The sequence below is a fragment of the Natrix helvetica genome (genome assembly GCF_964273705.1).
Source record: "Natrix helvetica genome assembly, chromosome: 1".
Classification (NCBI taxonomy): domain Eukaryota; kingdom Metazoa; phylum Chordata; class Lepidosauria; order Squamata; family Natricidae; genus Natrix; species Natrix helvetica.
In genome coordinates this window covers 279,695,780-279,717,784 of record NC_138548.1, presented here as the reverse complement: position 1 = coordinate 279,717,784, position 22,005 = coordinate 279,695,780, and the positions used below count along the sequence as shown (strand labels likewise).

Here is a 22,005-nt window from a genome sequence, read left to right as displayed (position 1 = left end):
TGTCTAAATCCAAAGAGATACTGATTATCTCTGGAGCCTGCTGCTCATGCCCTCCCCTCCAATCCAAAGAAACCAGGAGATCAAACCCACAAGTGGCAGAATTCATACTATCAAGGACCCAATTTACTTCTTTGGGCTTCAGAAGATCAAAAGTGTCCCAGATATAATGCTGCCTTGCTTAACAGTGGATTCTGTCCAATTGACATTATATTTTCTTTTAAAAGTACTTGTACATATTCCCAGCACAAGAAAATTGGATTATAACCAATTGCAAGTGAGAAACTGTTCAGTGTAAAATAAAGATGAAGAGCTGGCAACATTTTGCAGAGCAGCTCTAATGTTTCTTCCAAGGGATTATTCCCATATTAAAACTGTATCAGGAGTATCAAGAAATAAACACACAATGTTAGAATAGAAATTGTTACCAAAACTCCTGTCTGCACACGTTGCCAAAAATATATTGTTTAAAATCATGTTAAGTACAGATTTAAAAGCAAGAATTTCTCATTAAGAAGTGAGAACTGTTAATAAAGCGACAGATAAATTCTAATTGTGAGTCTATCCATATGAACATTTCAAGATCCGTAAAAATATCTTCATTTGGGATTGGTTCCTCGCAGACCAGCATACTCATTCAGAAATTTTATTTTATTACTTAATCTGGAGATACATTTTGAAACTACACCAAGAAATCTAGAGTTTTCAAAAATATTTTTTGGCTTTGTAATTTGGAAAATTAACTTGCAATATCAGAAAGCAGGAATATCTAATACTATTATTTGTCTTTACTTTTGAAAGGGTCTGCTCCTGGGGACAGAAAAAAGAGCTAATAAATCTGGAGAGCCAATAAAAATCAGCTGCTCCCAACAGATTGCAAAGTTTGAATAACAGGAGTCACAAATACCTAACATCAGTTCCTAAAGATATCATAAATGTGCTACCAAATTAAAAGGGAAAATTTTAATTTGGGAATATGGCAGAAGGGAAAATAATTAAATACCGTTTTGGAGAATAATCATATTAATTCTAACTTAATTTAATGTGATTGTAAATAAAAATATTATTTTTTGTCTTGCTCCCTGTTCACTACTTTCTGGAGTAAGGCCCGGTATACATTTTAAAAGTCAAGAATGGTCCACAAAAGTTAGGCACAACCGGAATAAAAAGCATTTGCAGGGAGCAAAAGGGAAAAGGGGGAGGCAGAGTGACACAAGCAGTGTTATGTCCCAATGCAAGCCCTGCTCATTTCTTGCACATATCACAAATTCACACAACCCCAGTGTTATATTTCTTTCTGCACTGTGACAAAAGCATTGAGATAATGAAGTTGCCGCTGCCTGGAATATAGAATTATTATACTTTCAAGGCTGATCAAACAAGGGTTTGTGGATTTTTCCTATTCCCTATTACTTCAATGAACCAACCCCAGCTATATGAAGAAAAGTGAACATGGAACCAAGCAATCATTGCAAAAAAATGGGGAACAAAAGTGAAATAATTGGAAAAAGATTCCAACAAACAGAATAAGACTGAACAATGCTCTGATTTTTAATCTATTGGGGGTTGGGTTTAGAAATATAATTAGAGCCTGGTAGTCACCAATGAAAAGACATAAAATAATAGTTCATTAATATTAATTCATTACCTTATTGTATACATTAAACCACTCAGGATGGTGATTCATCTTTTCAGCCTGAAGAGCCACCCGAGTCATAAAACCAAAGGCCTACAAGAAAAAAAAATTAAGGGCATGTGTAATTCTAAAAATAAAGCATTTTATTATATTCTGCATATGCCAGAAGGGAAAAGTGTCAAAATGTAACAGTTAAAAAAGAAAAGCAAACGTGTATAGGCCTGATACTGTACACGCAGTTCTGAAACAAACAAAATGTTGGTTAAATTTTACTAGTAATGGAGAATCCAAGAAAGTGTGTTACAGAGATTATTTCAAATACACTATGGATACAGAAAATTAGCTGAGTTAAGAAGAGGTGTGATTTGATCCAAATCAAACAAAAGAAAATTGTATGTGCTCTATTTCACCTACTTTGTCTTGTGCAAAACAAATTCTACAGTTTACATACTTCCACACAGTACACAAGTGCTTAAAGTATCAAGAATCCAATCTTATACAGTGATTTGCTTTTGCCAAAACCAAACAAACTGCTCTCAAAATAAGACTAAAAACCTAATTGAAATATTATTTTAACAGCAATATATCTGTGAGACATTAAGTGTGATCTTTCAAAGTCCACGTTATCTATCAAGTGTACTAAAGTGTCTCGTTATAAAAATTTGCAGGGGAAAAACCATGTTCAACCCTTTGACAGCAATTTTGGCTAAACATATAATCAAGAAGTAGTATAATAGTTGATAATAGTTTCAGTATTGTATTCCTCTGCCTCTGCTGAAGTATGACTGCAAGCCACTTCTCCAATCAGATGAATGCAATCATTACAATCAGAGCAAATTATTCCAACAAAGTTTTTCGTGTACAAATTATCAAAATGTTGGCAATTGAAATTATTTGCTCTCAAGTGAATCACGAATTGCAGCCATTGTTTTTGAATTAAATTTCAAAGTCAAACCACTGTAAAAAGCAGCTTTGAAACTTAACAGTTCTGAAACTATTTTTGAAACACTACGACCTTTAGTTTTTAATAGGGATAAAATAAGGCATTTTCTACAATTCTACAATTTAATGAATGGCATGATTTAGAGTGTTTACTTTATTACTCTTTAAAAGACATTTACCAATGTTTCCATCATGATTATTTATTTGCTAGAATGTATCTGTAATCTCACTTCCAGGTTACTGTACTACAATACAATACAACCCCAAAAAAGATAAAATCAAAATAATCAGTAATTCTCAGTATAATTAACTACATCAACTTCCATGTTGCAAAAAAAAATTCTTAATGAACACAGTAAGTAAATGAAGCAGGCATCAGACTGGCTGCCCCTTTCTCTTTGAGATTCTTTATGAAGTTAATCCCTGCATTTTGAAGTTATATTGCCTTTATTCTACAAAGAAGGAAGCCAGCTCTAATAGATAGGGCACAATTGTATTGTTTCTTCGCTGGAGAAATCACCAAGAAAACCCACAACTGTAATAGTTGGGGAAAAAACAAACCAAGCAACACAGAAGTTGACAACAGTAAATTGCAACTACAAACTATAGCTACATGGATGTGTCCATGAAGTCATCAAACCTCGTTCTTGATTTGAGGGCCTTTTCCTTTAACTTGGACTTGAAAATGTTCTAACATTTGAGCAATGCCATTAAATCCTTACCTATAGCTGTGGGTATAAAACATTTTTCTCCATTCAAATTCTATAAACAGAGATTGACCACATGACTGATCACAACATGGAGTCTGTTTTTCCTCCATTCCTGCCATTTAACTACCTACCCCTGACTTTCAACGATGAAACTTGTCCACTGAATCAATATTTAATTCAATCCTTAAAACATTACTAATTGACCCATAAAATGATAATTGTGGTGTAAACATTACATAGTTTAATAGAATACACATCTATCTGCTTTCCCAGTAATAAAAAATGTGTTTGAAAATATAAAATTTGGGAATAATCTCTACTGGAATTATCTTAATGTTTGCTATGGTCAGCAACAAATCTAATCTGCCGACCAAATCTAAATCTTGCTTAACCCTGGGATTTATGGGCAAGTGATAAAAAATTATATCTGCTGGAGACACTGGAAAGATACTGCCAACAACAATACAAGTCAAATCTTTTTCTTCCCCCAATGCTCTTTGGATTGAAGACAATGCATCTTTAGTTCCTGTCCATATTCCTCTGCCTTAAAGATCTCCACTGATATTGCTGAGGATAGATACTACAGTATAGATTCCCATTTACTTAGTTTATTTTTGTCTGTCTGTCTTTCTGTCTATCTATCTATCAAAAAAATACATGTACTTAGTTTACTTTAATATGGACATCTCTTTGAGTATCTAGCCATGCTGGTGAAGAAAGTGCTTCACCTACCAATTAGAGTTATACAAAAGGAAAGCTTTATTTGAAAGACCAATGGTGGTACATTTAGTTCAGAGTGATCAACAAAGGCAACACAGTTAGGCTCTAGTATAGGCATCCAAAAGTAATAAAGAACAAAATGGAGGGAGGTATGCAGTGGAGTACCCAAAGACTCTGTTTTAGGCCCAGTACTCTTCAACATCTTCATCAATGATTTGGATGAAGGAATAAATGGGGAACTCATCAAATTTGCAGATGACACCAAGCTGGCAGGAATAGCCAACACTCCAGAAGATAGGCTTAAGATACAGAAGGATCTTGACAAACTTGAACATTGGGCACTATCTAATAAAATGAAATTCAATGGTAAAAAGAGTAAGGTTCTACATTTAAGCAAGAAAAATGAAATGCACAGGTACAGTATAGGTGGTACCTTGCTCAACAGTAGTAACTGTGAAAGGGATCTGGGAGTCCTAGTGGACAACCATTTAAATATGAGCCAGCAGTGTGCAGCAGCTGCCAAAAAAGCCAACACAGTTCTAGGCTGCATCAACAGAGGGATAGAATCAAGATCACGTGAAGTGTTAATACCACTTTATAATGCTTTGATAAGGCCACACTTGGAATACTGCATTCAGTTTTGGTCGCCACGATGTAGAAAAGATGTGGAGACTCTAGAAAGAGTACAGAGAAGAGCAACAAAGATGATTAGGGGACTGGAGGCTAAAACATATGAAGAACGGTTACAGGAACTGGTTATGTCTAGTTTAATAGACAGAAGGACTAGGAGAGACATGATAGCAATGTTCCAATATCTCAGGGGTTGCCACAAAGAAGAGGGAGTCAAACTATTTTCCAAGGCACCTGGGAGTAGAACAAGAAGCAATGGGTGGAAACTAATCAAAGAGAGAAGCAACTTAGAACTGAGAAGAAATTTCCTGGCAGTTAGAACAATTAATCAGTGGAACAGCTTGCCTCCAGAAGTTGTGAATGCCCCAACACTGGAAATCTTTAAGAAGATGTTGGATAGCTATTTGTCTGAAACGGTATAGGGTTTCCTGCCTAGGCAGGGGGTTGGACTAGAAGACCTCCAAGGTCCCTTCCAACTCTACTATTGTATTGTAAATATATAATGGGATTATTAAATCTCCCTAGGTTTTGGGGTTCCAACTGATCTGTCGTGAGATTTTGGATAAGAATGCCCAAAAAACCTGCAAGATCTTGAAAGTTCTGAGCTAGTTACTTTTTTCACTCCTATGATTAGATACCAATATTGCTCTGAGAAAATCATGCATGTAATAGTGTCCACAGACCCATGTTGCTAATCCTAGATCATATTATGGTCCTCAAACAAAATGGAAATTGTTGATATAAACCACTATAAGCAAATCAAAGGTTAAACGGTAGCAGCCTAACAAGTGGAATACTTTGTTTTTTTTAGTATTAAGAGTTTGATTATCCTTGTGTTTGGATATTTAATTTTATAGATCATTGAATGCAAGCTTATAAAAAAGTTAATCACATTAAATGAAACTATTAATGTCACTCAATTTATTAACTACAACAGTTTTTGAAGGAATTCTTGTTCAAAGGTTCTATGACATTTTAAAATATTTTATGGGCCTTGTAGAATTATTTTTCTAACAGTGTACAAATTTACCTTGCTGCAGTCAGGTTTATCTGTACATCTAAGAGACTCATACCTTTATAGTCCATTTTAAATCTGTACAGCTGTCTCCCCCTTACATATATTTTTACCAAGAAAATGAAAAGCAGGTCTGTTGAAGCAATTTTGGCAGAGCAATCTCCATTAAGCCTTCTAAATACTTCCCTTGCTAATTAAATGAAATCAGAACTTTATTGTTTATGGATCACCTTTTGTATCTGTAGGCTTATAACCTTCTTTTTTTATAAAATACAATTGGGAATGGGGGAAAAAGCTATTTAGGATTGATTATATATGAAAACATTATTACATAATCAGTTTGGACATTTCTTCACGTCTTGAAACATAATCAGTAATTGGATGTAATTGGTGATCAAGGAAACTATCTGGTGATCAATTAAAGTAATTACCAGATTCCGGCAACACAACCAATCTTAATTTGAGCAAGAGTCTGCAATTCTTCAACTTTAATTTAAAATAATGAATATTATTAAGCAGTCTGTGAGCCAAGATCATGGTCAAGCCTACATTGTATGTAGTAGTCAAATTAGTTTTGGTAAATTTTTGTTTACCAGCAAGCCAAACACTTCATGATAGAAAGTGTTTTGTTTATTTTGAAAAAAAAATCCAACATGGTCTTGACCTTCATATCAGCACTATTGTTAAGTTTACCACAGCAAGGATATTTTAACATCTGGATTTTTTTTCCCCAACTCATTGAGCAGATCTTAAAATAATTCACTGGAAAAGGAGCATGCGTTGTAGTAAATAAGCTTACATCTTAAAAACCATTTTCCACTAAGAATCAAAAATTATCTTGGAGAACATTCTGGGACAATCTTATTACAGTAGGAAAAGTATAGGATGTATTAAAAAAATACAATTTGCACATTTGTATTATACAATTTGCATTCAATTACATTTTTCTCAGGAAATTTGACCAACACAACTGCTATGCTTTTTTCAGTTTAGTAGTTTATTTCCAATATTAACCTCTCAGCAGAACAAACCTTTTCTCCTCCTCGAAGAATTCTTTCTGAGTTGAGAAAAGTTCTCCCTTTTGCACACCTTGTTCCTTAAATTTTATATATTATAGCTTGCATCTTTTCTTCATTCCTTTACATTCCTGCATTGCTACTCTGAAGTACTGGAGTTTTCCTCTTTCCTTTTGATCCCAATTACCTAATTACTCAGCTAAAGTGCTATGTGATTTTGTTAATAGAAAGAATTCTCAAAGAAAAACAGTAATAATATAAATATTTATTCATTATTCATTCCTTGATGTTCTTTAAGCATTCAATAGGCAAAATACATTAATCCCATGTTACTTAACCTCTAGCTTCCAATAGTTCAATATTCCATTGATTGTTGTATTAATTTGGACAGCAAAGGTTACATTTCTTGATAATTTTCTAAATAATTAAAGTTGCTGGTATTTATCATGAGTCTTTAGGCATACTATATCAGAATAATTTTTATTTAAAAGGATAATCTATCATGCTACTTCTACTACTATATTAGAATTATTGCACCACTTTATATTTAATTAAATATGAAACACACATAATAATCAATCTCAGAGTTAAAGTTTCTGAGAAAATATCACAAATCTTCTGAAGGTTATGCTGCTATGTTTAGAAAGTTACTTATTTCATTGTTATCTTTCATAAAATTGGATTCAACTAACTTCACATTCTAGAATACAAATATACTTTTTGTATTAACAACTACTGTGATCAAACATTTTGCTGGAATTGCACTTAATTAAAATCAATGTTAAATGTGTTTCTATGTAAATGGCAGATCGACTGTAAAATATCAGTGTTTTACAATATTCCTAATGTCAGTACTATATGTACTATTTTGACTGTACTATATATATTTTTATAACTAATAATCAGATACAACTTAAATGTTTCAGTGACATTCAGCAGTGTTAAGTCTACTCAATGACCACATCCAGAAAATAAGAAGAAACATATTAGACAGAAATGAATTATTAATGTATTATGCAGGGCAAAGGTTCAGATTGGGCTAAATGAATGGCTTTAGGAAATTATCAAGAAAAATATGAATGATACAGAAATATATCCTATTTTCCATGCAAATTTCTAAGCAGGAATTTTGCTTAAACTATGCAGGCAATACCAGATCTGCATCTAGATACAAGTGTGCTGCCTATTACTAAAAAGAACAGATTCTGGATATGTTTGAACAACACAAAAGGCATAAGTAAATAGGGAAAAAATGACAATAATATAGATCAGTGTTTCTTAAAGAGGGGTCAAGGACCACCCCTCCCCCAGATCTTCTCAGGAAATTAAAATGATTTTCCCAACATGAAAATATTTGCAAAGATTTAAAACAATAATGCTCTTCTCCTTACTATTTTCATTTATGAAAAATAAAGCTTTCATGAACATATTTTATTTTATGTTAATATCTAATAGGTTTGACATTATGCTATTTTAATATTCTTGCATTATGTTAATATGTTATTTTACTATCGTGTTTTCCAGAAAATAAGACATGGTCTTATTTTTGATCCCCGAAATAAGTGCTTAGCCTTATTTTCGGGGTGGTCTTATTATTTTTGAGGTGCAGGAGGCGGCAAGCATGGTCACATCATGCCTGCTGCTGTGTTGCAATATTTTTCAGGGAGGGCTTATTTTGGGGGAAGGATTTATTTTAGCACATGTGCTCAAACGCCTGATTGGGCTTATTATCCGGGGAGGTCTTGTTTTCAGGGAAACAGGGTAGCTATGCTAAATCATATGTCACGTGTTCAGATGGGCAGTCACATACATTGAATAAATAAATATTCCAAGAACATCTATTATAATGTAGTAAATATTGGTAAATATAAAATAATTAAAATAAAAAGACCTCTTTTGTGGTCCTCAATAATTTTAAAAGTGGAAAGGGGTCAGTGCCATAGCAAAACGTTTAAGAAACGCTGATCTAGACAACTAGCCCAGTGTGGAAACATGGGCTCTGCAGGCTTCCATGTAGACTACATTTTACGGTAAGTGGTTCACTTTCAGGTACAAGATAAAGGTAAAGGAGTCCCTGCAGATTTTACTTCTCTAGCCACTGCCCACTATAGGGGGCGATGCTTAACTATATTTCGCTTTCAGAAGAACATACAAATTATTCATGAATTCACTGTATTTTAACTTATTGCATCTACTAAATCATTCTGAACTCTAAATACAGATTCTTTCATTCTAATAGTGGCTTTATTTTCATAGCTTTTTCATATACTATGTAAGAGAGATTCTATAAATTAAAGTCCAATGAATGTCAGACAGAACCTAACCTAACTTCATCTAAGCTAACCTAAACTCTATTTCTACATTCTTCCAAGATCTTACGTAAAAAAGGCTTCACCCTTTTTACTACAACTATAGGCTATGGTTTACAATTTACAATACTTGTTTACAATTATTATGGTGAAGAAACTAGCTAGTCAGCTCTGTATCAAACATTTTGACAGCAAAAGCACAAACTCTGATCTATTTTAAGTACTTTGCCACTCTGTGTAATCTTGTAAAAGCCATTGCTGCCTTTGATATTTAGAATGTTTACACTTCATACGTTATTCAAACAATGTTTTACATATTAACAAATAATGTGAACAAAACTTCATGTTAGATCAAATTCTTCAACAAGTGTCTTGCCAAAATGCTGTGATTTTCCTATAAAATTATTCCAATTTGTTGATCTTACATTGGATGAAACATACTGTAACAATCTTCATAATTTCTGTCCTTTTGGGACACTGTGATTTAAAGTAACATAATACAGACCAGCACCACTGTTAATCTAAACCACCTGACCAGATAAACAACAGTTTCCCCTTCTCTCTTCACTGAGGACATTTCTGTTTATTGTCATATGGTTTGCTAATTTTCAAGAAATGAAGAATAAATGCAGCCAAGTCAAACTATGGATAAGAAGAATTGGCTATTACACACTAGAATATCTTTACATTTAGGTATTAACATAATGTCAAAAGTTTCAGGAGTTTCAAGGAAAAGTAGGTTAAATGGTTACAAGTATTTATGCAAAAATATCAGTAACTGAAGAATAAAATAGTTTAAATCAATATAATTTAATCTCAGTTAGTTTTAGGAGCTACATATTTGAAAGGCCATCCAAACAATGACATTCCCATAAGGCACTTTCACCAGGTCCTTCAGCGATTTAAAACAGTGGATCAGAAATCAGGTGGAAACATGTATTTAAAGCAACAAAATTAGCACACAATTAGAATTAGGTAGAGTGAAAATGAATAGCAATTTTATATCAGAGTAATGGAGAGAATGGTCAAGAGGGAAGAAATATATTAAGAAAGTTTTGCAATTAGAACTTTATGTTTTATTATTGCAAAGAATTTTGATTCCATTTTCGACCGTAAGAAGAGATGTAAATTCCTTTTATTTACAGGGGGGGAAAACTGGCAGCGAATGGAATATTTTACTTTATAAAATAGAATGCCATAAATTAACGTATATATACCTATTCAATAGGTATGGATTTTCATAATCATTTAGATATACCTGATATAAAACATCATCTGAACAAAAAAAAAGTAATTTGCAAAGTATGAATAATTTCAACTAGAAGACAGATCAACATAATATGCAGTTAAGTCTTTGACCAAAGAAGCTAAAATTTGCTTTATTCAGAAAACATTCCTTTTTCTCCATCTCCCACCAATAATGCCAAATTGTCTTTAATAAAACTGAGACAAGTTATGGTATGATTTGAAGGTCAGCTGTCTGCTGATATATTTGAATGAATCTAAATTGGGAGGGGGGGGGGTCGGCCCACATTTTAAACTCCTAAACTCTGCTGTTGTTTAGAAGAGTTGTGAGGAAATGGCTCTTCCTCTAGGCTTTTGGCAAGGGAGAATGAAGCCCCTTTGTTCATTTCTCAACTTCTATCTTTTTTCTTCTTTTTAACTGATTTTATTTTAATTTTCTTGCTTTGATTGTTGAGAGTCACACAGAGTTGTTGGGAGTCAAGAGGGCATCCAAGGTAAATAAATGAATAGATTTTCTAGAATACAATTTTCACATATCATATTCATCTTTAAGTTTATTGCCTAAATACATATTTATTTTTCTTAAATGATGATTTGCATTTTTTCAAAACAAGACATTTTCCTGATTCAAGGACACGGGTTGTTTTTTAGTTTATTTTCTTATTTAAAGCATTTAAAATAAACCTTCAAATAGAAAAATAGTGGAAACACCATATGAAGCTTTAAAAAAACTAAATGCAAACATTAGATGTTCCAGGCTTGATTACAGAATTTTATCTTGCCAATCAACATTTCATTTCTCCATATGTTAGTTATCATGCATTAGAATCAGGAAATAAAGATACCTTTTTCTTCAGAAATACTAGAAATGGGTAATAGTTTGTATTTTTGTTATAATAAATGGACTTTTCAGTTTCTAACCAAAATATTGTACCTCAGAGTTTGCCAATATAAATATCCAAGTTCTAAGCAGGAAAGCACCTGTTCACGTAACCAGTTGCTTAACATAATGAAGTCTGTGTTAAATTCAAAAAAATACAGTTCAAAGTTTACTGGATAGTTAACTCCAAGGAATGCTTTGTTACATCTTTCCAGGAAAAATAAAACATTTGAGATCTTCTTATTACAGTATAAGCTTTTGAACAAAGCTTTTGCATGAGTTATTTACCAGAATATTCTATTTGTTACAACAAAACATTATTTTACATTGATTTTAATTAAGTTCTGTTTGATAGCGGCATATAAAATATTTCAAAGTATCAGCTATTCTGACATTACTGGAAATGTTCCAAAACTATTCTGATCATTTCAGATATATTCTGAGCTGAATATTAAGATTCCAGGTATAAATTCAGATAGTTTTACATTATAAGATATTTCATTATGAACTCTGAGAAAAATAGAATAATGTAATTTTATTTATTTATTCAATTAATATAATCATCAATCTCACATACATGACATTAGGAGTTACCTAATAGACATTAAACTTAATTTACTTACTTAAGGTATAGTATTCTCAGTGTAATACTGCCCTTCTTCCACAAAAAAACATTTAAAAGGCTATACAAAAATTATGGTAGATACTAAAATGCAGACAAAAATACAAAGAGATGGATATAAAAACACATTCAATCCATTTGGATTTATATGAAAAGCTTTTGAAAAATACCAAGCATATCATTCAAGAAAATAAATAGATGATAAACATATTTTGGGCAAACTATTCATGCAAATACATTTGGGCCACTTCCATTCCATGAGGCTGGGGTTAAGGTGAGGAGTTGCAGAATTTATATTCAGGCAGCATACTCCCAATCACAATTCTGCATTCTAAACACAAATTTTCCAATATTCTATTTCCACCTTATATTATCCAAAACTTATTCCATTCCATAAATTAGTAGAACATGTAAGTGTGATGACCTTTCCACACTTACAGACTAAGGCTGTCTTGAAGCTGCAAAGTGTAAATTCCTTCCATTAGTTTCCTATGTGCAAAAATATTATATTATGTTTTGAAACCAGAATGCTTTCAACAGAGACTTGGATTCAGCTTTATGGCCACTGGTTAGAATTGGTTTTTGTTCCAATTGATTGAACTGTTAATCCTGGCTGACTATTTCAAATTGAAGTGGAAGAAAATTCTCAGACAAACTCTCCAGATTTTGTAGTGAACTGAAGCTCAATTCAGAAAAGCTGAAAAGTTATTGTTAGTAGACAGTTTCTCTGTCAGAGGAGTAGGACTCAATTTCCTCTAGATGGGACCCATTCCCCCAAAACATGGGTGTCAAACTTGCCGCGTCATGTTGCTGTCACTTGACGTATTACAATGTTTTTTTTCCTTTTGCAGAGCTGGGATGGGCATGGCGTCCACTGGCTGCCAATTTGACACCCCTGTCACAAAATAATCTGATTCATAGAAGAAATGCATTATTTTTATTTAATTGTTTTTTAAATTACTTTGATGTAGTAATTAAGGTTTGGGTTTGGTTTCTGACTCAAAAACCAGGAGACTATGAGTTCTAGTCTCACTTTAGACATGAACACAACTGGGTGCTTTGAGGCCAGTCATTTTCTCTCATTGTGGGGAGAAAGAGGAGGAGAAAGGAATATTATGTAATGCCATCTTGAGTTACTTATAAAGTAATACATGTGGAGTAAAAATCTATTCAATAAATAAATAATAAATTGTTTGCCAAGATATTTTTATTTTTCCAAGCATCTTAACAATTTTGCTCTTCTAATGTTAGTTTGATAATTATTTTATTTTATTTCTTATTATATGTTACAAATTTTATATCATGTTTTAATTTATGTTTTAACTGCAGTAAATTGAGAATTAAGTGCTGATTTCTTAACTCTGAAGTGCTGTGAGATTTTTAAAATAAGGATCTTTAATCAATCCTTACTCCTGATGGCTATAGTCCTTACAGTTTTCTTGGCAACTTTTTCAGAACTGAGTTGCCATTACTTTCTTCCTAAGACTGAAAGTAAGAAGCCCAAAGTCAACCAAAACTCACTATGTCCCAGTTTCTACCCAGTGCCTTTAATTAGAACACAAAGCTAGTTATCTCTTTAATAAGTAATAGATTCAATCTCACTCAATCTGAAGAAGATAACTATAAAAAAATATGGAATTCTGATCTAGAGTTATTTAAGTACTACTTGTAAGTAATATCTACACCTGGGAATAAAGCAATGTTTTAATCCAGCTGCTTGTCTATAGCCTGCCATGCCGCACAGATTATTTTTCACATGAGTTCATAATTTTGCATGTGATAATATCTGGGTGGGTAGTTACATGAGTCATGACTGGGGTTTGTGGCAAAGAAGAAACTGAAACAATGGAACACGTCTTCCTTTGCTATTCCCCTATTCTTAAAAACCTGACAAACTAATTTCATGGTCCTTTCGTTAGTAATAGATAATACTGTGAGAATGTAAGAATGATCAAAGTTTGTGTGGCTGCCAACTCTATAAGGCAGGGTATGATAAATTCATTGGAGGCGTTCTTTAAAACTACACAGAATTGTGACATGTTACAGAAACATATTTTCTTATTTTGTAGACCATTTTTAGTGGTAAAAAAATTTCTTTGTGAACTTTTAATTTTGAAAAGTTTCCTTATAGATGGATAGTAATAGTAATATTTGTGTTTCTACAAGTATTTTATACTCTGGCTGCTTCTCCTCTCTTTTATGTTTTTTTATGCTATTTGCAACTCTGAAGACAAGTACTAAACAATCATTTGTATGACTGCACTCAACTGATCGTACCAAACTAATAATATTTTAAACAAGATTAAAACTACAAATGTTGCAATAGTTACAACTTGTAGTAGCCAAAGATTGCTTTGAAAACTTTGATTCCAAATATATTTTAACTGTTATTACCACTGCTTTCTAAAATAAATTGCCTGAGAAATGCCATATTTCTTAAGACAGTCTCCTTTAAATCAATTCACTTGCAATAAAATCATTATTTAACTATCAGGTCATAACAGATCTCTGTTTAGGGCAGGTTTATCCAAAATAACTGCTTTTGGAATTCAGCTCAAGGAATTAAATAAAAACCCAATCTTAGACTGCAATTCGTTTCCCAGCATGAGATTGTACCTATCATATACAACCAATCCGTGGCTTCAGATCCTTCAAACATTCTCAAGCTTATGTAGATCGCTTTCTGAAAAATGGGAAAAATTATAATTGCTGTGTCACAGCTTGCTGAGATAGTACATTGGTCACATCTGGATGTGGACAGAAATGGTACCAGAATCTATCTGGAGTGTTGCTGTTTTTTCCACAACAATATTCTCCTAGTGAATAGCTTATATAGAAGTGACGGAACCTACATTCAAAGCTGGATCACTCCAGCACACTAAATCATAATATAGTTTGTTTGGCTTTGCCTTACTGTATCTTGTAAACTCAACCATTGTAGTTTTGTAATATATAAATAATAGTTTATCATTCAGTGTGGTAAATGAACATATACAAAAAAAAATAGTAAAAAAAAACATATTGTGAACCTATTTGTGACTATCCTTGAGTTAGACTGACTGAAATACATTCTAATAAATCGTATTATTTTCAGTGGATGTGTTTGTCTATAAGTATGGATGCAACTCAATATTTAATCAATTCATGGAATATATGTGTTACTTAAGTAAATAAGTAAGACTTTAGATCAAATAAAATAAACAACCAGGAAAGGCAAATTTAGATGACCCCATCATTGTAGGTAGGTAGTAGGTATCTCTCTCTCTCCCAGAATGTTGCTTTGTACAGTTTTTTAATATTCTATCTAAATTTAAATGAGATTTTCTATAAAATATGTCCTGAATAATGCAAGGTAAACAGGAGGAAAGTCTGAGAAGCTTTATTTTGAGAAGGTAAGGTGGAAAGAAGCATCTAAACAAAGACATTTGATTTCATTTCATTACTTTTGTAGGTTTTTAATTGGATTCAAAGATACAGGCATTTAGTTCAATAAAACCAATCACTCTTAAGCAACTTATGACTTTTATGCCAATTTTCATGGGACTTAACTATAACTAATTCATTCTCTGTTCTACATATTATTACTCAAGCAAAATATTTAAGCTATGGTTCTATCACTATTGACTAGAAAATAAGCCCTGTTGATACTTACTGTCTCCTGAGTAATGTAACTGATAAAAAAACATTCTCATATTTGGAATCTTTAACAAACTGGCTAAACAGCAAATATCTTGCATGCTATGCTGTTTCCCTTTTATATCGATGAAATTAAAAATAAAAAACTATAATAGTTCAGGAATCTAAAAGAGACCTTTTGAGATCCTAAAATATATTTACCGGTAATTGAATAAGTGAATATAATCAATCACATTTATAAAAACTAACCAATACAAAGGCTATCACCAGTTAAAAGAAATACGTTATTTTGTGAAGCAAGCAACTACAATTCACCTCTAGTTGTCCAACTTGGATCCATTTGTAACTGTCAAAGTAGCATTTTCTACAAGGAAATAGAACCAAACCGTAAGTAATAATGCCTCTTAAAAACTGCAAATGGTAGTATTTTATGTTTATTTAGTACACTGCTCTATTCCTAGTACCTCGAATCAGCACACAAAGAAAAATATCTAGAAATTAAAATTAACAACAAAACAACACACAAGAGTATGTTAAATGCAATGGCACTAATCAGCAGAGGTGGATATCAGTTATACTAATTATAGAGACTTTCTCTTCATAATATTAAAAACAAAATCAAGGAACTATAGTTGTAATTCATCAGATTATCTCGTAACTATAATTTTAATCGGTCCTCGGTTTCAAGAGGAAAATAATAATAATACAATCCATCTCACCACCATCACCCCCAATTTTAGACATGTTTATGTTACTTTGACATAGCAGCAAGTTGTCTTTCTTGGTCTTGCCAAAACAAATATATCGAAACACAAAAGGGCAGGAAACAACAAAAATTGTGAGCTCTAGCAAACATATCTAAGGCTGATTTACAGCTTTCTGAAAACGCCAAATGAAATAAAAAAACTGCACTTGATCTCCACTGATAAACTGTGGTGCTGCCAGTGGTTTTGCAGAGCAGATGTAACATTTTAGCAAACGTGATTGTTTGTGAAAGAAATAATTTTGATCAAAAACAAAATTGCAGCCAGCAGAAGTTCTGCACTTTGTCATTGTAATCTGCTCTGACAGGAAGCTGTAAGTGGAGATTCCTACCGTGAAAGGAGCAGATGTGAAAGGTCAGCCTCGGCCTGGAACTTCAAAACCGTTAACGTGTAAAACAGTGTGCATTAAAGCCTGAAACAGCTAACCACTGGATTAACGGATGTCCGCTAAGTGGGTTTGATGCTCTTTTTGGCAAGTAATGGTTAATTTTTAAAATAGGTATAATTGTAGTTTTCTCTCTCTCCTTCCCCCCCCTCCCTCCCAATATCTTTTTACTGGCCAGAATCCATTTAATTACAAAGTAAGGTTTTGAAATAATGTTTTTAGGAAGAAAGAAAGAAAAATCTACATAATCTTTATTAACTTGTTCATGACAACCATTTCAGAGTACGTAAAAGGGATTAAAGCAGTGGTGGGTTTCAAAATTTTTTGGAACCTACTCTGTGGGTGTGGCCTGCTTTGTGGGAGTGGCTTGCCTGCCATGTGAGCAGGTGGGAGTGGCTTGCCAGCCATGTGACCGGGTGGGAGTGGCTTGCTGGCCGTGTGACCGGGTGGGAGTGGGATGTTAGAAGATCCCAAATGAAGTTAGAAAGGCTGGGTCCCAAACCCAGCTGGCTTAACTGGGATAGGGTGAATAGGGGGTAGAGGTTCACAAATCACCAAGGACCCTCCTCTCCTTTCCCCCCAAAAGCAGAGGGCGTCAGTATTTAGAGGGAAGTCCCCCAACTTCCCCCCTTGGTGTGTCACTCTTTCTCTCTCTCTCTTCCCCCCGTTTCTCTCCCCCCTTTCCTTCCTCCTCCTTTTCCTCTGTTCCCCCCAGTTTTTCAAGCTGAGCCATTGGGGGAGGTCAGAGGGAGAGAGAGACGGATTGAAGGGTGCAAAGAGATGGGCTTCCCATTTTGAGAAGCCTCCCTTAGCAAAAGATCGCTGACAGGAGGAAGGGAGGATTCCCCACCCCACTTTTCCCTTTCCAAAAGATCGCTGAGAGGAGGAAAGGGAGGATTCCCCACCCCACTTTTCCCTTTCCAAAAGATCGCTGAGAGGAGGAAAGGGAGGATTCCCCACCCCACTTTTCCCTTTCCAAAAGATCGCTGAGAGGGGGAAAGGGAGGATTCCCCACCCCACTTTTCCCTTTCCAAAAGATCGCTGAGAGGAGGAAAGGGAGGATTCCCCACCCCACTTTTCCCTTTCCAAAAGATCGCTGAGAGGGGGAAAGGGAGGATTCCCCACCCCACTTTTCCCTTTCCAAAAGATCGCTGAGAGGAGGAAAGGGAGGATTCCCCACCCCACTTTTCCCTTCCCTTTCCACCTCTCAGCGATCTTTTGGGAAGGGAAAAGTGGGGTGGGGAATCCTCCCTTTCCTCCTCTCAGCGATCATTTGGGAAGGGAAAAGTGGGGTGGGGAATCCTCAGATCGCTGAGAGGGGGAAAGGGAGGATTCCCCACCCCACTTTTCCCTTCCCAAAAGATCGCTGAGAGGAGGAAAGGGAAGGGAAAAGTGGGGTGGGGAATCCTCCCATTCCTCCTCTCAGCGATCTTTTGGGAAGGGAAAAGTGGGGTGGGGAATCCTCCCTTTCCTCCTCTCAGCGATCTTTTGGGAAGGGAAAAGTGGGGTGGGGAATCCTCAGATCGCTGAGAGGGGGAAAGGGAGGATTCCCCACCCCACTTTTCCCTTCCCAAAAGATCGCTGAGAGGAGGAATGGGAGGATTCCCCACCCCACTTTTCCCTTCCCTTTCCTCCTCTCAGCGATCTTTTGGGAAGGGAAAAGTGGGGTGGGGAATCCTCCATTTCCTCCTCTCAGCCATCTTTTGGGAAGGGAAAAGTGGGGTGGGGAATCCTCCCTTTCCTCCTCTCAGCGATCTTTTGGGAAGGGAAAAGTGGGGTGGGGAATCCTCCATTTCCTCCTCTCAGCCATCTTTTGGGAAGGGAAAAGTGGGGTGGGGAATCCTCCCTTTCCTCCTCTCAGCGATCTTTTGGGAAGGGAAAAGTGGGGTGGGGAATCCTCAGATCGCTGAGAGGAGGAACGGGAGAAAGGGGGGTGAGCGAGCAATGGAGTGGCTTCTGAACCGGCAGGGGTGAGCAAGTGAGTGATAGGGGCGGGGCAGGAACTTACTTCCGGGTTCATTGTCCAACAGGTTCGCCAGAACCGGTGCGAACCGGTAGAAACCCACCACTGGATTAAAGAAAATTACATACAGCATTTGCATTAAAAGATATATCCAAAATATCAAATATTTATTCCAAAGTGCTTGTTAAATCTGAAAGACAAAACATTTAACTTTCTTTAAATGTCCAGTTGAGATACTGCTGGGAAAGAGAGACAATGGAAGTATTATTCAATCTTCCACATAGTGGAAGCAAAGCAGCTGACTATAATGCACAGTAAAGATGGAAGAAACACGGAAGGGTTTTTTTTTCAGACATGGCAGAACTCCAAATTTTAGTTACCGGTAGTTAATCAAGACATCTTACAAAGTATTCAGCAGATCAAATTAAGAATAAATAGCTGCCTTCATTCTGCAACTGACTCAACCATATGTGACTTCTTCTGTAATGAGGAATGGTAAGAAAACAACTACTGAGATATCTGCAAACTTCTGTTAGAAGCTGAAAGGGGAATTTTAAAATAAATAATCTGTTAAATTTCTCTGTTAAATCCAGGACATTAAATCTATCATTCAGATTTCTAATCCTTTAAAACAAACTGAGAATGAAAAACTAGTTCAACAGAAGGACTTTTTCCTCATTTAAACAAAAACAAAATGCCACGTTCAAAATTTCCCCAAATGTCAAAAAGAAGTGGAGCACATAGAATGGAGGTTTTCAGATCATTTATTCTAATTTCCTGCTTTGCTATCAAGTTGTTCTTCTAAAAACCATTGATTTATCTTTACATGAAGCTTGTGAATACTTTAGGCTGCTGATGAGCTTTATGGTAGAATTGGAATTTCATCTTTTTCCAATTCTTTTCTAATCATTTATCCTTACTGATTTTCCAAAGGAAAAAAAATTTTTTTAATGGATGCAGCTCTTTTAAAAAAACTCTTCAAATTTGATTAATATTTTAATATGTATTTAACTTCTTTACAAAATAATTAATAATCTGTAATCTTTATAATGTGTGGTTGGTTAAATCAGGTACAAAAGCCTGGTTAACATAAGATAACATAATTATCTTTTAATGTGATTTTATTTGGTTTTGTTTGATGAGAAGAACCATCCCAAGAAAAAAGCCACAATTTATAAACCATTATAAATCAGTTCACGTGTCACACTTAGCAAAAACAAACTGTAAGTCTTAGGGCTATATAAATAGGATATGAATAAGTCCACATACCACACATAAGATTCAAATCACTGTTGATACAAAACTCTCAAAGGTACCCTATGTAAGATAATGTATCTAAGATTAATCTTAAAATAAAGTTTATACCATAACGTAATGATATAAGACAGCAATTTCATCAGGAAGAATATAAATTGATACATTTGAGTCACATTAAAATTGCACATTATTAATTTTCCCTCTTTTTATATGTTTTGTTGGAGTGGTATCACATGGAAATAATCTCTGCTTGGCCTGCCTTAGAATCTTGCTGTAGATTTCAAAAAGGTATTCCTAGATCAACTGCACTCTGCATGAAATTTTTCTCAGCAACTGTCACTTATTAGCCAAGGAAGAATTCACACAGTCTCCCTTTCCAGTCAGGATTCCAACCCAGGTATGGGATAGAAATCAGGCTGGTTGTTTATGCAAATGACACACTTGGATAGGAAGAGTGCAATCCCTTTGCTCCTGCTAAATCTCTGCACAGCTTCCAATTGTGATATCCTGGGTCACCTACAAGGTTAAGATTAGACACACTGTTCTGCCATTGTTTTACTTCTTCCACAGCAGGCACTTCCAAACAGTGGCAATTGGGGTGGGGGTAGGAAGAGAGATCGAGCCCTTGATATTTCAGTGCAGGGTGCTACAGAACTCATTATTTTCCCTCGTAATGTTCAGCACTTACATGAAGCTGCTGGGAGAGGCATCAGCTGTATGCTTATGATATGCAGTAGTTATCTCCATTCCAGGTCAAGTAGGAGATGAGGCAGAAGTCTCATCTCAGTCAGTGGTGGATTAAGGCTCACTGGTGCCCTAAGCACTGACAAATCTTGGTGCCCCCCTCCTTTGTACATACTGTACAAATCTTCATTGGTTTTTTTTCTTTCTTTCTCAACTTTGTGGTGCCCCCTTTGGACCTGGTGCCCTAAGCATGTGCGTAGTCTGCTTTAATGGTTAATACACCACTGATCTCAGTGCTTGGAAGTTGTTACTATCTGCTTAAGAAGAAATTAACTCAGGCTTCACACAGCAAGATAGAATGGCTCCTCATTCAAAAGTCATCTAATTCCAAGATAATTTGTATTTGGTTAGGACTAAGAATGACATGAAGGACAAGGGATAACACGATAGCAGTGTTCCAATTATCTAAGAGACTGCCACAAAAAATGGTGGGGGGGGGGGGATCAATCTATTCTCCAAAGCACCATAACGCAAGACAAGAAGCAGTGGATGGAAACTAATCAAGAAGAGAAGCAACCTAGAACTAAGGAGACATTTCCTGATAGTTAGAACAAGTAATCAGTGGACCAGCTTGCCTTCAGAAGTTCTGGATGCTCCATCACGGGAGGTTTTTAAGAAGAGATTGGCCAATCATTTGTCTAAAATGGTACAGGGTCTCTTGTTTATAGAGATTCTCAATCATCCAGAATGGCTTTTCGAAAAGGTAACTGGTTCCTTGATTTTTTTCTTTGAAAACGTTTGAATTCTTAAATTTAGAACTGAAGAAGCTTCTTTGATGGGAAGCAAAATGGTTTCAAAGGGGAAAAAAAGAAAGTCCAGTTGCCTTTTGGAGAAGCATCTTTGTGTATAGGGTCTCCTGCTTGAGCAGGGGGTTGGACTAGAAGATCTCCAAAGTCCCTTCCAACTCTTTTGTCTATGGAGATTCTCTGTCATCCAAGTCCAAAAAAGCATCTTTGGGAGTTTAAACTCTGTTATTCTATTCTGTTCTGTTCTGGTTCTGGATGTCATAGCATTCCTTCTGCGTACACCTGGAGGTTTTTATGGGTTTACAGTTCCTGCAGGAATAGCAGGTAAAAGCTGCAGAATAGATAGAATATTAAGTTATTGAATGTAGATAATACAGAAAAAAATGTGTATTTTAGATTTACTTTAGTCTTATGACTCTTATAGCTATGAAATGTCAATACTTAAAAATATATGATTTGCTATCGAGTACGTGTTTTACATCATGGCATGAATAAGTGTGAAAGAACATTGATTATCATTTCAGGATTTTTAAATCATTATTTAAATAATAATTCAGGGTATTTTAAAAATTATTTTTGAATAATTGCTAATGAAGGCAACAATCTTTTTAAAAATCTACCCTTCCAGAAAGTCCTATTCACTTAAGCAGGATTTTCCACAGGTATTATTTACAATTGTTCTGTTTTATTGGGAATCTTTCCCTAAACCTATTCTTTTATTGAAAAAGAGCTAGTTGGTGTAATAGTTTAAAGTACCAGACTAGAAATTAGAAGACTCTGGGTTCAAG

At 34.9% G+C, this 22,005-nt stretch overlaps 1 protein-coding gene across 1 annotated transcript in view; it reads right to left on the bottom strand.

Moving 5' to 3' along the window:
* The window catches only part of PCBD2 (pterin-4 alpha-carbinolamine dehydratase 2), a 37,547-nt gene that overhangs the window by 3,387 nt on the left and 12,155 nt on the right, over positions 1 to 22,005 (bottom strand). Inside the window, exon 3 of the mRNA XM_081943413.1 lies at positions 1,646 to 1,726. Coding sequence (XP_081799539.1) covers positions 1,646 to 1,726 — 81 coding nt within the window. The remainder of the gene's footprint in view (positions 1 to 1,645; positions 1,727 to 22,005) is intronic.